Consider the following 15,229-nt stretch of genomic DNA (forward strand, 5'->3'; position numbering starts at 1 on the left):
AGACCGCGGGGAAAGTTTGCGGAGGGCATTTCCCGGCATCCCCCCCCGCCCCCCTCAACCCTCGACTTTGATTTATTTCTATTTATTCCTAGCGGGCAGCGGAGCGCTGGCACGCCGAGGGGCCGCGGCTCTCCTTTAATGGCTCTTCTCCCGTGCGCGCTTCGATTTGTCCTCGGGACTGCTCTGATTTATGGCTCTCTCGGATCCGCACGCGTGCGGCCCCGTTCCCCTCCCGCTGTTCCCCCCACCACCGGGGAAAGGGCCGCCGTGGCCTCGGGTGGCTTTAACCAGGAGAAAGAGGCGCCGAGGGAGAGCACGGCCGCGTGCTGCTCGGTGCTCGGCACTCTCTTCACGCAGGCCGGGGCTCGGGCCCTGGGGCTGTCCCGAGGGCAGCGGGGGGAGGGAGGGGTGGTCGGGCAGGGGCCGGGCCAAGCCTTTGTGCGCCGCGCTGGGGGCTGTCACCGCTCATCCACCTGCGCGGCACCGTCCCGAGTGGCGAAACGAATCGCAGAACCCCGAACCTCGTGTCCCTGAGCTCTCCCTGGCATCGCCCAAGAGCGATTCGCGAAGGAAACGTCTTTCAGAGGCACAGCCCGGCCTGAAAGTTCCGATTTTATAACGACTTTGATTGGCGCGACGTGGATGAGACGGGGAGTAAACTTGCCACTAAAGTGTAAACATTTCATCTATGCGAAAACAAAGAATTAGCGGTGCCACAGAGGTATTTCTAAGCGTAAGCCGAGAAATGACGCGGCACCTCGGGCTGCAGGAGGCGTTGAGATCCCTCTGCAGGACCGCGAGCATCACAGAGCGATTCGCGGGCTGAATGAGAAAGGTGGGGAAACGTATAGTTAAAAATAAAAACAAAAACACACATTGGAATTCTTCGGTAAACCAAGAAACAGCGACGCAGGGATCCGTCCTCCTCGGAACAGAGCTATTTGTCTTCGATGTCTCATTAGTCAACAGAGGTTCAATAGCACGCGGGTTGGTGCTATTCTCAAATCCAAGCCACTCTCCTTTCAATATGCCCTAGCAGGAATCTGCGCTCGGGAATTGTATTTTAACTAAATAATGAAAATGGGAGGTGGGCCCTGGGCTGCGAGGCGGCCCTCGGCTCCCCGTGCCCGGCGGAGGGGGAGCACCGTGGGCAGAACCGCCGCTCTCCGGGAGAACCGGGCACAGAGCGGGGACCACGCCGAGTCTCAACCGCACGGTGAGGAAAGCGCCTACGTAAAGGGAAGCGATCCGCATTGTTGTGCAGATCTATTAACTCCTCCCGTGACCTTACAGCCATGCACGGCACGAAGCGAGCCCCTCCGCCTGCTCTGAGCACAACAAACCCGACCTTGCCCTCCGTGGATTTAATCCTGGGAGAACGCAACCCACTGCGAGAGCGGTGCCACGCTGCAAATGGGCGTTTTGCAGACACTTCCCGGACTATTTTTGCTCTCGGCTGCAAACCGACCAAATGTTCGATGCGATACCTGCCGCACAGCCGCCGAGCTGGCAGAGAACAGCGACGTGCTCGTGCACAAATGAACGACATTTGTTTGTGTTTTTGTTTTTTTTTTCCCCCAGCAAGTCCATTTCTCAAACATTAACGACGTGGGAAAATAATAATAATAATAATAATTAAATAGATATCGAGAGATAATGAATGGCGATCGGAGCAGAGCAGCGAGGAGCCGCACAGAACGATTTGGAAAGCGCAGCGGTTAGAAGACAAATGCCATTTACCTTGCGGTTCTCTGCTCGTGCCTCGCCCATTGTCCCTGCCTACCCTGCTCCGGGCGCTGCCCCGCCGCTGCGGGGTGTGGGGGGGTCGGTGCTAACGGGGGCAGTGGGGGCTGCGGCCGCTCTGACATTGGGACAGTGTTCATTTGCGATCTGTCCGTCCGCCACAGCTGCGGCTCTGCGCTGGCACCGAGCTCTCCCTCCTCTCTCTCTCCCTGCACAGCGTTTACTCACGTTCGAGAGCAGCCAACAGAGACCAAAAAAAAAAAAAAAAAAAAAAAAAAAAAGAACTAATTGAGCTTGTGCCGGTATTGGCTAATTTCCGCTAATACTCCGTAAATCCCTCTTTTTTCCTCCCAACCTTCCCCCGTGCAGGTTAGGTTTGCACAAAGCAACTCCGCAGCCCGGCGGTGCTCGTACCGGCGCCTTGAAAGTACACAATGAGAACCTCAACTCCTGGCTCCGGGATCGCCGAATGCCCTCCCGGCCCACACCCCCCCCCCAGCCCCCTACACCTCCCCCCTCCCTGCTCTGATTGACTCTGTTTGGAAATTTGCACTTGTTCCCACCGAGCGCAGCCCGACTCGTCCTGGCTCCGGAGTGAACTTGTGTTGAAGGTGAAGTTTTCAATCTAGAGGTCATGACACCGAGCCGCCGCTTACCGCTCCGAGCTTCATGCCGTATTAAACACAATCAAAACGAACCCCTTTTAGACCTTTTTCTTTTTTTTCCCCTCCTCCTCCTGCGGATGAACAATGAGGGGAAAAAAACAAAAAAAAAAAAACCAGCACCTCTAAAATATAATAAACGCGTGATAACAACACCGTTCCTCGCGCTTCTCCGCGAGCTCCCCGCCGCACGGAGCCGCACCACCGCACCGCTCACACCCGCAACAACCGGAGGAGCTCCGGCAGCCCCGCACCGGGCACACCGGGCACAGCCGCCCCCGTCCCCCCACGGAGAGCGGCAGCGGGGACGGCGCTGCCTGCTCCGGGGTTCTGCCGCTCCGCCGCCCGCCCCGATCCCAAGCCGGGAAGGGCGCTGCGAGCCGGGGGGCTCCGAGCAGTGCCCCCAGAGAGTGGCCGTCCCGGCCGAGCCTGCGCCGGGCGCGGGGACTCCGCCACAATGACAGCTCCTCCACTTCAAAGCCGGCCTTTCTCTATAGCGACTTCTAGCTGCCCCGAGACGGTAGGCTTCCTTCGGCTATTGTGCGAGCTTTTTCGTGCCAAAGATTTAGCAGGAAAGGAAAAAAAAAGAAAAAAGAAAAAAGAAAAAAAGAAAAAAAGAAAAAAAAAAGAAAGAAAAAAAGAAAAAGGGAAAAAAAAAAGAAAATAACGCTGGGGGTTCGCTGGGGAACGGGGAGCGTGGAGGCACCGGAGCCGAAGGGCCGCACAGCTCGGTCCGAACCCAGAAACTTTTTTTACTTTAATGGGTTCCAGTCTATGAAAAATAAGTTACAAATTCTTGCAACAGTAGCTTTGCATGTACTTATTTTTCTCCCATGTCCAGACGGGGTCGGCTATTGAATAAGGCTCTTTTATTCTGCATGGGGCAGGGGATTTGTGGCCATGGTCCCCCTTTTATTCCTCTCTCTATGGAAACCCAGATCATGGGGAGAAATATGCGAGGCTGAATAAAGAAAAGCAGCAGAAAGGACCGCTTGAGAGCGGCATCTGTTACACTTGGGAAGTTAGACTGACAGGAAAGAGCTAAAGAAACCCTCTCCAGCAGATTAGTTAGAACAGCGCCGAGATTTAACTATATGCAGATAAAAACACTTTAAAATGCCCCAAACGCGCCCAGAGGAGGCACGGAGCCTCGTCCGACGGCAGCGCCGTCCCCGACAGCGGCACATCGGCGGCAAATCCGAGGATGGGACGGTCGGGTTTATCTCCCTGCCACGCTCTGCCTTCATTAAGCGGCGGAGCTCCGCGTCTGTTCGCACGGGCGGATGGGATTAGAAAAAACTGTTTCGGAAGTTCAAGCGCAAATTAATTCTCAGTAACGCAGTTACGTTTTTATACAGCGTGGAGGTATCTATCAATATATCTATATACGTATATATATCTGTATCCTCTCCCGCGCGCTCCGGTGAGATTTATTTTGAGAAGCTGGTGAAGGCGGGGAGAGGAGGAAAAAAAAAGCAGAAGAAACAAGCGGGTGGCTGCGGTCCCTCTTTATCCGCCCTCCGCGGTGATGAATGCGGCGCTCCGCCGCTGCCCTCCGCCGCAGCCGCGCCTCTCCCAGGGACATTTGTCATCCCCTGACCTCCGCGCTGACCCCTCCTCTCGCTCCCGGCCGCTTCCCGAAGAGCCGCAAACTTTCGGCCGAGTTTGTCCCTGGGCCGCGTCGCCCGACGGGACCCGCACCCGAGGACCGGGACCGCACCCGGGGAGCAGAACCGGGGGTGGGGGGGGAAGATGGGGAGGGGGCGGCGGAACGGGATCCCGCGGTGCCCCCGGGCAGCCCCGGCCGAGCCCCGTTGCGGGCAGCGCCGTGTCGGAGCCACGGCGAGAAATTCCCGGGGCTGTTCTAGTGGTGAAGTAGAAAAGCGGGGCTGGAAGGGGGCCGGGGGGAGCTCACCTTCTTTCTATCAATTTTCTCATTTTCTTGAATTTTCTTCAGATCTGTCTTCTCAGGGAAACTAATGCCTTAATGACTTTCTGGTAGCTGCAAGCCTTCTTTTATTTCTGCTAAATATATGAAAATGTATGCAAATTTAAATCAAGCTTAACCTAGGCGCTCTTGCAATATATTTAATGGAATTTCAAACCAATAAGGGCACCGCGCCGCGGCCGCCCGTCAGCGGCACCGCCACTGCGCAGCGCGGAGCCCCGCACGGAGCGGGACAGCGCGGGGAGGGGAGGGGGCACCGCGGGGTGACGGCCGCGCCGAGCGCCTGGGTGGGGGGCGGGGGGAGTTTCTGCACGGGCTGTAGCGGGTTGTATTGTTCGCTCGTTTGTTTGTTGTTTCCTCTCCTCGGGCACGCTCGGCCCGGGGCAGCCGCTGGGCGCTCGGTGTGACGCGGGACAACGCGCGGCAACTGGGGGAGCGGCGGAGCGTAACGGAGCGTAACGGAGCGGGGGGACGCGGGGCTGCGGGGACGCGCTCTCCGGGGTGGTCCCGCGGCCGCCGTTCCCCCGCGCGGCACCGCCGCCCGCCCGCCGCTCCCCATTTAAGCGGTGCCCCGCGCTCCCCCCCCCCCCCCCCGCATCTCGACCCCGGCCCCGCCCGGCGCGGAAGGAGTTAAGCGGCGGGGCCGCGTCGCGCCCGGCCCCCGGAGCCGCGGCGGAGTGATTCACTTCCTGCCTCGGGCCCGCGCGGAGCCCGGCTCCCCGCGCCCCGCCCCCCCGCCGGCCTCCTCATCCCCCATTGGCCCGCGAGGCGCGGCCCCGCCGGCGGCGCGCCCCCATTGGGCGCCGCGGCTGCCAGTCGGCGGGCGGCCGCTGCCCGGGCCGCCGTGCCGGTGGATGTCAAAGGCTGAGGCGGCGGCGGCGGCTCAGTATAACTCGTGGGGGCTGCGCGGCGGCCATGGCCACAGCCGCCTCCAACCCCTACGGCCTGCTCGGCTCCGGCTCGCTCGCCCATGCGGACGGCGCGGGCATGCAGCAGGGGAGCCCGTTCCGCAACCCGCAGAAACTGCTGCAGAGCGAGTACCTGCAGGGCGTCCCCGGCAATGGGCACCCGCTGGGCCACCACTGGGTGACGAGCCTGAGCGACGCCTCGCCCTGGCCCTCGGCGCTGGCGGGCGGCCCGCTGGAGCAGCCCGACGTGAAGCCGGGCCGCGAGGACCTGCAGCTGGGCGCGCTGCTGCACCACCGCTCGCCCCACGTCTCGCACCACTCGCCCCACGCCAACCACCCCGGCGCCTGGGGGGCCAGCCCGGCGCACGGCGGCTCGCTGGGCCCCGCCGGGCAGCCCCCCCCGCTCGGCGTGTACCCGCAGGCCGGCTTCGCGGTGGGCGGCGTGCTGGAGCACGGGGGGCTGACGCCGCCGCCCGCCGCCGCCGCGCAGCAGCCGCCGCCGCCGCAGGGGCTGCACCCCGGGGAGCACGGCGAGCTGGGCGGCCACCACTGCCAGGACCACTCGGACGAGGAGACGCCGACCTCGGACGAGCTGGAGCAGTTCGCCAAGCAGTTCAAGCAGCGCCGCATCAAGCTGGGCTTCACCCAGGCCGACGTGGGCTTGGCGCTGGGGACGCTCTACGGCAACGTCTTCTCGCAGACCACCATCTGCCGCTTCGAGGCCCTGCAGCTCAGCTTCAAGAACATGTGCAAGCTGAAGCCGCTGCTGAACAAGTGGCTGGAGGAGGCCGACTCGTCCACCGGCAGCCCCACCAGCATCGACAAGATCGCGGCGCAGGGCAGGAAGAGGAAGAAGCGCACCTCCATCGAGGTGAGTGTCAAAGGCGTGCTGGAGACGCACTTCCTCAAGTGCCCCAAGCCGGCCGCGCAGGAGATCTCCTCGCTGGCGGACAGCCTGCAGCTGGAGAAGGAGGTGGTGCGGGTCTGGTTCTGTAACCGGCGGCAGAAGGAGAAGCGCATGACGCCGCCGGGCGAGCAGCAGCAGCACGAGGTGTACGCGCACGGCGTCAAAACGGACTCGGCCTGCCACGACCTCTGACCGGGGCTGCCGCCGGCTCGGACCTGCCCGCGGCCGCCCGACCCCCCCCCCGCCTCGCCGCCGCCGCCCGACCCCGCGGAGGGGCGGCCCGGGCTGAGCGCCGCCCGCGGACGGCCGGGGGTGTCCGCCGCCTGCCCCTGGATGGGCGCTGCTCGCGGAGCCGGGCGGGCTTCGGTCCGCGTTAGGACGGAGGGAAACAAAACAAAACGGAAAAAAAAGAAAAAAAAGAAAAAAAAAAGAAAAAGAAAAAAAAAAGAGGAAAAAAACCCACAAAAACGCGAAACAAAAAAAAACCCAACAGAAAGGAAAAAGACAGACGTGTGCCTATGAATAACCTTCCAGCGCCTTGGTTATATCAGCTGTATTTCAGGTGAATCTGTTTTACAATAGACTAGTTTTGCATTTTTAAAGACTTCTATAGCGGTTTTTAAATGGCTGAGGTGTTTTACTACAAACTGTACACAATATTTGTGAGCTAATTTGTACCGAATCGAGCAGTCCCGCGTCCTTCCCTCCCCGCCTGGCACCGAGCGGGGACGGGGCAGGGCGGCCGCCACCCTTCGTCCCACCCCCGTCCCCTTCTCCGTCCCCATCCCTCTGCCGTTCCCGTCCCTTTCCCCTTCCCCATCCCCTTTCCTCTCCTCTTCCCGTTCCCTTTCCCATCGCCGTTCCCGGGGCTCCCCGCTATCAACCGGCTTGTTTCTCACAGCTTTCCCCTTCCATCCCAAAGACTCCTCCCGATCAGTCGGTCAGGTTCCAATCCCTGACCTTCCCCCTCCAATGAAAAACCGGAAAAAAAAATTAATAATAATTAATAATAATAATTTCCGAGCTATCCGAAATGAGGCATCACCCCCAGCCCGCGGCGTTTCGTACTGCCCGGGCTTTGGGACTTTTCGGTCAGCGCCAGATGGAGAGGTCTGTAGTAAAACACCTTCGTAATTCTGCGCTTTGGCTTCGGAAATCAGTTTCTCTGTGTTTTGTTTCGATAGCGAAAAGGGAAGGGGGGGGCGGGGAAGGGGGGGACACGGGACGTGATTTGGGGGGAGGGGGAGGAGCGGGGGAGCAGCATTTGGTTCACGCTGAGCTTATTTCCGCGTCACAGGGATGCTGGATTAGTGGAAAAAAATATATATATAAAATTATACCTATATAATGTTATATATATATATATATTAGACCGGGAGGGGGAAAAAACAAAACAAAACAAAACAAAAACACATACATAAAACAAAAGGAGATCCAAGTCAATACAACGCTAATGCCATACCCCATTCTTTCAGCATAGGGAAGTGCCGAGCCGTGCCGCCCCCCTGGACGTTGTGCACAAGGACGGGGCCCCGAGCGGTGCGGGCCGGGTTGGGGCCGTGCCCCGCTCCCCCTCCCCCCGGCCTTCAGATTTTTTTTTCCTTTCGACATTTCTATTTTTCAAGTATTTTTCAGTAAGCGCTATTAAAAAAAAAAATTAAAAAAAAATAAAAAAAAAATTAAAAAAATAATAAAAATCTCGACACTGAGGACCTGCCTATTTCTGCCAACTTTATAACTGTACAGTTTTGTATATTAAACGTTTTTTGGAAGTTATTAATTTAAAGAAAGATCATTTAGTTTATTCATTTAGTAACTGATGTATAATAAACGCTATTTTCATTAAAGGTTGCTTTTTTCAACTATTTTATCCAAAATTGCCTATTGCAGTTGCCGACAATTATTTATTTTCAATAAATCCCGCATTATGTTTAAAGAAAAAAAAAAAAAAAAAAAAAAAAAAAAAAGGAAAAAAAAACAGGAAAAAAAAAAAAACCAAACACAAAAGCAAATAGAACCCAAAGCCGAACGAAGCGGAGGGCCCAGCGGTGCGGGGCCGCACACGGGGGCAGTCGCTGTACGGGTGGTGCTCGGCCGGGCTCGGGCGGAGGGGTTTCTAAGGACGCAATATTTTGTTGTTGTAAAAGGAAAAAAAAAAAAAAAAAAGAAAAAAAAAAAGAAAAAAATTAAAAGAAAAACAAAAAAAAAATCAACATTAAAAAAAAAAAAAAGGAAAAAAAAAGGTTTAAATAAACGTTTTTACAAAACGCTCGGACGCGTGGTGCGGTGCGTGGTTTGTTTCAACGGGAGGCCTCGGCCTCGCTGCCCCCTCCGCGCTGCCGGCAGCCTCCGACTTGGGCTGCGGGGAACGAGGCGCTGCCGGGCGGAGAGGGGAGAGCGCGGCTCGGCCCGGGGCGGTTTGGGGGGGTCATCCCGTGCGGTGAGCGGTGCCCGTGGGAAGGGGTCGGGCCCGGGCGGCATTCCGCCCCGCCACCGACGAGGGACGCTGCGGGGCGCGGCCGTGAGGAGCGGGGGTCGAACTCTGCGCAACGGGCCCGGCCGGGCCGGGGGGTCACGGCCTCACGGCCTCACAGGCATCGGCTGCGGGCCGGCTCCCTGCGGGCGGGGCACCGTGCGGCCCGCGGGAGCAAGGCGAGAGAAGGACGGCAGGAGGAAGCGACCCCCGCGCACCGCGTCTCGATCAGCGCAACGCGACGGCCGCACAGAGCCGCGAGCTGACGGCCGCAGGTTGCGAAAATGAGCCCCAGAGGGGAGCGGGGCCGAAGGAGGACGGAGGGGTTCCACCGCAATGAACCCCCTCCGAGCCGCGGGGCTGTTCTGCAGCCAGCACAGAGAGCGGCTGCATTTGGGTCGTTTTCAAGTCTTGTGCCTACAGCCAAAAGAGAGGCGATGAAAGAAGTAAATTCATCAGCAAAAGTACTTCAAGGACTACTTGAAAGCCGGAGGGGGGGGAAAAAAACAAGGAAGGAGAAATTCATTTTAAAAAGACAATTCTCGTCTCATTATTCCCTGTGCATCAGTGTTCCTACGAGCAGAAGGAAACTCGTTTGTGCCACCTAATGTCAAGCGCCGCGCACTGTGCCGTGCCCCACGCGGCCGGCACCCCGAGCACAAAGCGGTACCAGAGGGGGGAGGGAGGGAACTTGGACGCTCATGGGTCAGGGATTCCTCTGAATTTAGGAGATCATTTAAAAATCACAATAACAAGAATCATCACCAAGGCCTGGCACGGCCGTGAGGAGGACTGATGGTGCGCACCCACAGCCACTCACAGTGATGGGAGACTGATTTAGTGCTGGGATGTCACACCTGCTCCTGCAAGAAGGGGCTGGAAGGATCATCACTGGTAGCGAGAAATTACACTGCTTTGGGATTCTGATGAACCGTTCAATACCATTAACAGTTTTTGAGGTTGAAGCATCTTAGCTTGCTAAGGTATTAGAAGAGGATGTGAGGCTTCCTCTGTATGCAGCGTCTGAATGCGCCCCAAAGCTGTGCTCTCCTGCAGCAGAACAGGGCCAGAGGAGGGTATGCACTTGGAAGCAAAGTTAAGGAACCATGCATCACCGGATGGGCGTCCCACACCCAGCTGCCTCTGACTGAGGCTTAAATTCTTTCCTTGGAAGGGTTTTTAAAGTTTGTCTGTCTTTGTTTTTAAGCAGTGGCTTTATAAATTAAAGCCAAGCGGACCCCAGCATGCGGCCATATGGGTCCTTCAGCACTGGGTCTGATCCCATGGGCACAACTCATCCCCTCACCCATCGGGGTAGCCTCCACTTAATGCAGGGAGGTGGCTGTGCATGTAAGTCCTTCGTTGTGCTTTTGCACATCCCAGAAGGCACCGCCACAGGCACGGCCCCACTGCACATCCCCAAACCCAGGGTCAGCCCCACGCTGCACTGCTTATCCCTTTCCCCACACTGTGGCCTGCAACCAGCAGACCAGAAAGGCTCCACAGCAATTACAGAGTTAGGAGACGTGAGAGCTGCAGTTAAGATTTTGAGGGCTGATTGCAGGATAAAATTTACTTCCAATGTGCAAGAGCCCATTTTTAAACCACGGCCTTTCAGCTGGTTTCCATTACATATATTCTGAAGTATCAAAAGCAATTAGGGTGGACAAAGTCTAAATGGTAAATAATTTCCAAAACGGACTGTTATTAGAGCAAGCAGCATCTATTTTTGTTAGCAGTAAGATACAGAGGGGGCCAAACTAAATAACTTTTGCTTTCACATCATGAAAAGAAAGCAAGGCTTCTGCTTCCACCCTGAGAGCAGAGACACAGGATTTCAAGCAAGAAAACAGCTTTGAAAGCCCAAATGCAGTGGTGAGCTGCAGTGCTGTGCTCCCACCTGACCCCAGGCTCTGCAGGTCCGTCCGCTCAGCACCGTGCCACAAAGCAGCACTGCAAGTGCTCTGCAAAGCAGAATTTGTCAGAACACCCATCTTGCAGCAACGGTGAGAAGCAGGCTGCAGCCTCTGGCTGCTGTTGGCACTGCTGAGGAACCCAACGTGACCCCGCGTTCCCCTGGATCTTTTTCCTCAGTGGTGCCATCCCTCAGCATCTGCGCCTCGAGTACAAATAATATTTACCCAGCCTCCAAATGCCATTTTTGCACTGATTTTGTTTTCTTTTTTTGGCTGAGGCGTGAAGTTTTGTTTTGCATCTCTATCTTTGGGAAGGGAAATAATAATAATCATTAAAAAACAGCCAGCAGATTTCATTAACCAGAACGTGGTTATGGCTAACAGCAGTGCCTGAGCTCCTCTGGCCATGGCTCTGCTTGGAGGATGGGATCTGTGTCACACCACTGCACCCTGGGCCCTGCGATCTGCCTCAACCAGACCGAGTGCTGCCGACTGGTGCTGGGAGCTCAGTGCAAAGGCTGTGCTGGTGGGGGGGGAATAAAGTCAAAATCCAGACAAAAAACATGATTGCAGGAGGGACAAAGTCAGCCACAGCTTTTTTCCAGCTCCTGCAAATGGAGTTGCTAACACAGAATTACAAACGCTGTTGAGATGTTGTGCTTTGCGCTGAGCTCCACATGCATTGTATGGACACAGCAGGTCCTTCCGACCTAAGAAATGCTAATTCAGGGCTAGGACGTGGAGTTTGCAGAAGCTGTCCTGCGAGTGTCATGGGGGGATTACCCACCCGACAGAAAGATTACAGCTCTGCATACGTTTAGACCCCATTGATTTAAAACTTTATTACCTTTGATGTAGAGAAGCAGCACAGCAGTAGGAGCTCAGCTCAAGGATGGGGATTGCAGGGCAGATCCTCACCATGGGCAGTGCTGCACCGTGCACATGCAGCTCCCACACCCTTCCCTGCACATAGCCAAGGCAGAGCACAGCACCCCAAATTATACAGCCATGATACATTTTAACAACAAAAAAATACATCAGGGAGTAAGTGATACTGTTGTATGGCACCCACACTACAGTAAAACTATAGCAGAAATCTGCCTGGGATCTTCCTTCTAAGTTACCCAGCTGCCCCAAACTCTGCTCTGGGGACAGAAATGGAGAGCAGAACAATTTAACCCCAGCTCAGCAGAGCAGTGCCTGTTGCATTCATCCTTAATCCAGATTAAAAAGTAAAGCCTTCCTTGCCTGATACAGCGAGGCCACTCACTATGCTGTACACAAAGTTCAGCTGATTTCCAACTGCACCAAATGTGTGGCCTCCCTGTGTACAAACTCTGTAACATTCTTCACCCTTGATGACAAAAACACTTTTTGCTATTTCATGCCAAATATCCTGGGCATTTCCCCAGCCCAAGCCCCAGCATGGCGGTAACATATTGTGTATCCCAAGGGAGGTAGCAGCTAGCTGCAACGCTCAGACCATTTGGACGTTGGTGCTGTTGGGTGCTCTTTGCTGTAGCCATGCCTCTTGCTGGCAGCAGTGCTCCGGGGGACACGGTGTGGTGGGGGTTGGTCAGGTGCCAAATATTGAAAAGGTTAAAGCCTGTGTTTATGGGTCTATTAAATGTTCATAGTCTTCCACAGACTATACTGGGCATTAACATTATGGACAGAAAATGGCAAAGCGTGAAGCCATTCTCATGGCAAATTTTGCAAAGGCAATGCAACAACAGCACAATATTAATTCTCCCCTTTGAAACAGCCAGAACAGAAGAGATGATGCCAGCAACCCAACCTATACAGCTCAGCAAGGAGTCACTGTAGAACTCACCAGCATTGCACCTCTGGCACACACAAGCAGCAGCTGCCCACAGGGGAATTAGGAGACGTGAGCAGAGACTGGAGCTTTCCTTCAGTCCTCAGAGTTTGTAAGATAAAATGTAGAAAATAAAACTTTTGGGAGACCCCTGACACACAATAAGGACAATGCTCCTTGGTCCCACAGTCTCCTCTAAGCCTGCCTGGACCACTACAGGCTACCCATCCCACTTGTACATGACAATGGGGCTCATAAGCCAATTAAACCCTGTGCATGTATATATATATATATTCTTTTTATCTTCTCTAAACATTCTTCATAAGTCAGCTACAGTACATTAACAAGTGCCTGTGGAGATGGAAAATGTCTACTCAAGCCAATGCATCCAGCCCCAGCATTGGTCCTTCCTGAACCTGATTGTATGATCTCATGGGAAGGACCCTACCGTGAAGGAAGACCCTACCACAAGCACAGTTTTGGTAACCCAAGTGGAAGCAGTTGCACCTGGGTCTTTATTTTTCCTGGGGGATTTTAGATGGACCATGGCCATCAGCCTTCCAGTCCTATGCTCTATAGAGTCTTGGCTAGGGCAATGTGGTGGGCACCAGCTGGAACATCTGAGCAGTTTAATACTGAACAATTTTACCCAGGAACCACAAAGATGAATTTTAAAGCAAAATTTGAAGATGCTGCTAAAGATGAAGATTTCCCTCAGTGTGAGGAGCAATACAGAAGGAAGTAATGGAGAGGGATGGTTCTTCGAACTGCCATGAGCAGTGATATAAAACCATAAATAGATGGACATAAACACAGAGAGAAAAGTGGAACACCAGTAGACACCCCATACATCATCAGACTTTGATGGCCAGAGAGTGGCCAGAAACTGCAATGGAGGAAGAAGAAAAATCCCTCCCTCCTGGTAGTGGGTTGTATGTTTCCATGTTTCTATCAGCAACAGGAGGGCTCAAAGGGAAACTGCAGTGGGTATTATTGTGTGATCCACAAAATCACAGAGAGCCGCAGGTTTGGTGCTGCTGTGGCTGCCTCCCCTTCTCCAAAAGTTCTGTGTTATGAAACAATCAGCTATGAACGTGAAAACCAAACATCTCCAACAGCCTGAAACTTAAGTACACCTGCGGTAACACCTCTAATGCCCTCCGACACCATCACTACACAACTGGTTTGCTGCTGCTGCCAATATGCATTTTAGAACCAATGTAAGATGAGGGTTAAAACACTGATAAAGTCAAGGCACATCTGCTTTACCTGGATGATCCTGGTATTTGCACGGCTGATGCTGCACCAAGAAATCAGAGTGCTGGCCACAGATCTGCAAACTTCCCAATGGCTGCTGGTACCTGCAGTGGCGATGGAAAGTTGGCAAAGGCGCTGTCAGAATAGGGGTGAGCTAGCACAAAGCAAATTCAACTCTGAAATAACCAAAGCTGGAAAGAAAGGAAGAGAACCAGCAGTAGGTGGGGAGAGGTGGGCGCACACAAGGATGGCAGTGCAGAGTGCAAGACAGATTAATAGGAGTTTGTCACACAGCAAGAGTGCTGGCCAGTAATGGCATCAACATTTTTGGGATGGTCTCCAAAAGGGAAAGAATCATTCTGCCAAAGGATCCCCTCAGAGGTAGAATGGTGTGCATAGTAGCTGAGAAAACAAGTGAAGAACTCTTGCTGTCACTCCTCACCAAGACCTGGATGTGTTACAGAACAAAGAGCAACCGTGTCAACTGGGCACTCCACTGCTTGAATAGAGTGATGGGGAAGGGAAGTATTCACAAAGCCAGGGGTCTTGCAAAACTTCAGGTAGTATTCTTGTTGGAGGAACCCATCAATATGAACCAAATCGTGCTGCTTTAGAGCAACTCTCCATGTATCAAAACAATATACAGACAAAATTATAGAAACAAAAGAGTAATTTCCTCTAAAATCCAACTTTTGACTTGGCTTTACGTGCATTAATAGTCCTCTTACTAGCAACCAGCTTCAAGGCAGTGATCCCAGTAACTTCCGCAAGGAAAGAAGCATTACCATCAATGAACATAGAAGAAAAGTTCTGAGTGCATTCAGAAACAGAAGAACCTTAAAAAACAGTATTTCACAGAACAGGAGCCAGTCCCAACAATTTTTCCCCAGAGATGAACAGCACGGCAGGCGGTTGCTGCCTAAGGGCCTGGGGATCCTGTGCCCTGTTAAACCTTTGTCACTGCAAGTTGCTGCATTCATACATAAATTCTCCTGGAAAAAGAATAAACTTAATGTTCCTTTTTGTCCATCATAAATAATAAAGATATCATGCAGGAAGCAAAAAACTCCCAGTGAAAAAAAAATACCTTGTGTTCTGCTGAGCTCCTCCAAAAGAATGAACTTCCCTAGAGGAGCTTTTGCTTACAAGGAGCCGTGAAAAGAAAACATGCAAAATGAGCAGATCAACTCCTACTATGAGCTCAAAAAATATCTAAGGAAAATCAAACTATTATTTTCTTCTTTAAAAACATTTCTAATTCTCATAATTGATAATGAAAACAACAGGTCCTTCATGCGGCAGTTATTATAAGCACACGAGAGAAGCTAAAACAACATCAAATATAATGATGTCACTGATATTTGTTTTATTGTCAACTATAGCACTACTGCGATCTTATTTGTTTTACAATAAAGTATTAAAAACCTATATATGTAAAATATCATATGTGGAAGAGGATTAAAAATGCAGTGTGGGCACAACAGCAAGATTAGCATTACTTAAATAGAGTTACCTGACTTAAGTTAACTAACACACTGTACCTGGCAGGGACTGAGGTACTGACATGGAAGTAGAGAATGAAGAATTGGGGTTACA

At 53.5% G+C, this 15,229-nt stretch overlaps 1 protein-coding gene and 1 long non-coding RNA gene across 3 annotated transcripts in view; one reads left to right on the forward strand and one right to left on the reverse strand.

Moving 5' to 3' along the window:
* The window catches only part of LOC140251896 (uncharacterized), an 80,617-nt gene extending 76,037 nt beyond the window's left edge, over positions 1 to 4,580 (reverse strand). For both annotated transcript variants that reach the window (XR_011903485.1, XR_011903486.1), the window contains exon 1: positions 4,321 to 4,580. This is a non-coding gene — a long non-coding RNA (uncharacterized lncRNA). The remainder of the gene's footprint in view (positions 1 to 4,320) is intronic.
* A 604-nt stretch (positions 4,581 to 5,184) lies between these two features.
* Positions 5,185 to 6,401, forward strand: POU3F4 (POU class 3 homeobox 4). The gene has a single exon (XM_072336523.1). The coding sequence runs from the start codon at positions 5,269 to 5,271 to the stop codon at positions 6,358 to 6,360; it is 1,092 nt and encodes a 363-aa protein (XP_072192624.1). The 5' UTR covers positions 5,185 to 5,268; the 3' UTR covers positions 6,361 to 6,401.
* The last annotated feature ends 8,828 nt before the right edge of the window (positions 6,402 to 15,229 follow it).

The sequence above is a fragment of the Excalfactoria chinensis genome, chromosome 4, assembly GCF_039878825.1.
Source record: "Excalfactoria chinensis isolate bCotChi1 chromosome 4, bCotChi1.hap2, whole genome shotgun sequence".
NCBI classification, from domain to species: Eukaryota; Metazoa; Chordata; class Aves; order Galliformes; family Phasianidae; genus Excalfactoria; species Excalfactoria chinensis.

Excerpts from the sequence above, each read along its gene's own strand:
- POU3F4 (XM_072336523.1), top strand. The coding sequence starts at position 5,269 with ATGGCCACAGCCGCCTCCAACCCCTACGGCCTGCTCGGCTCCGGCTCG.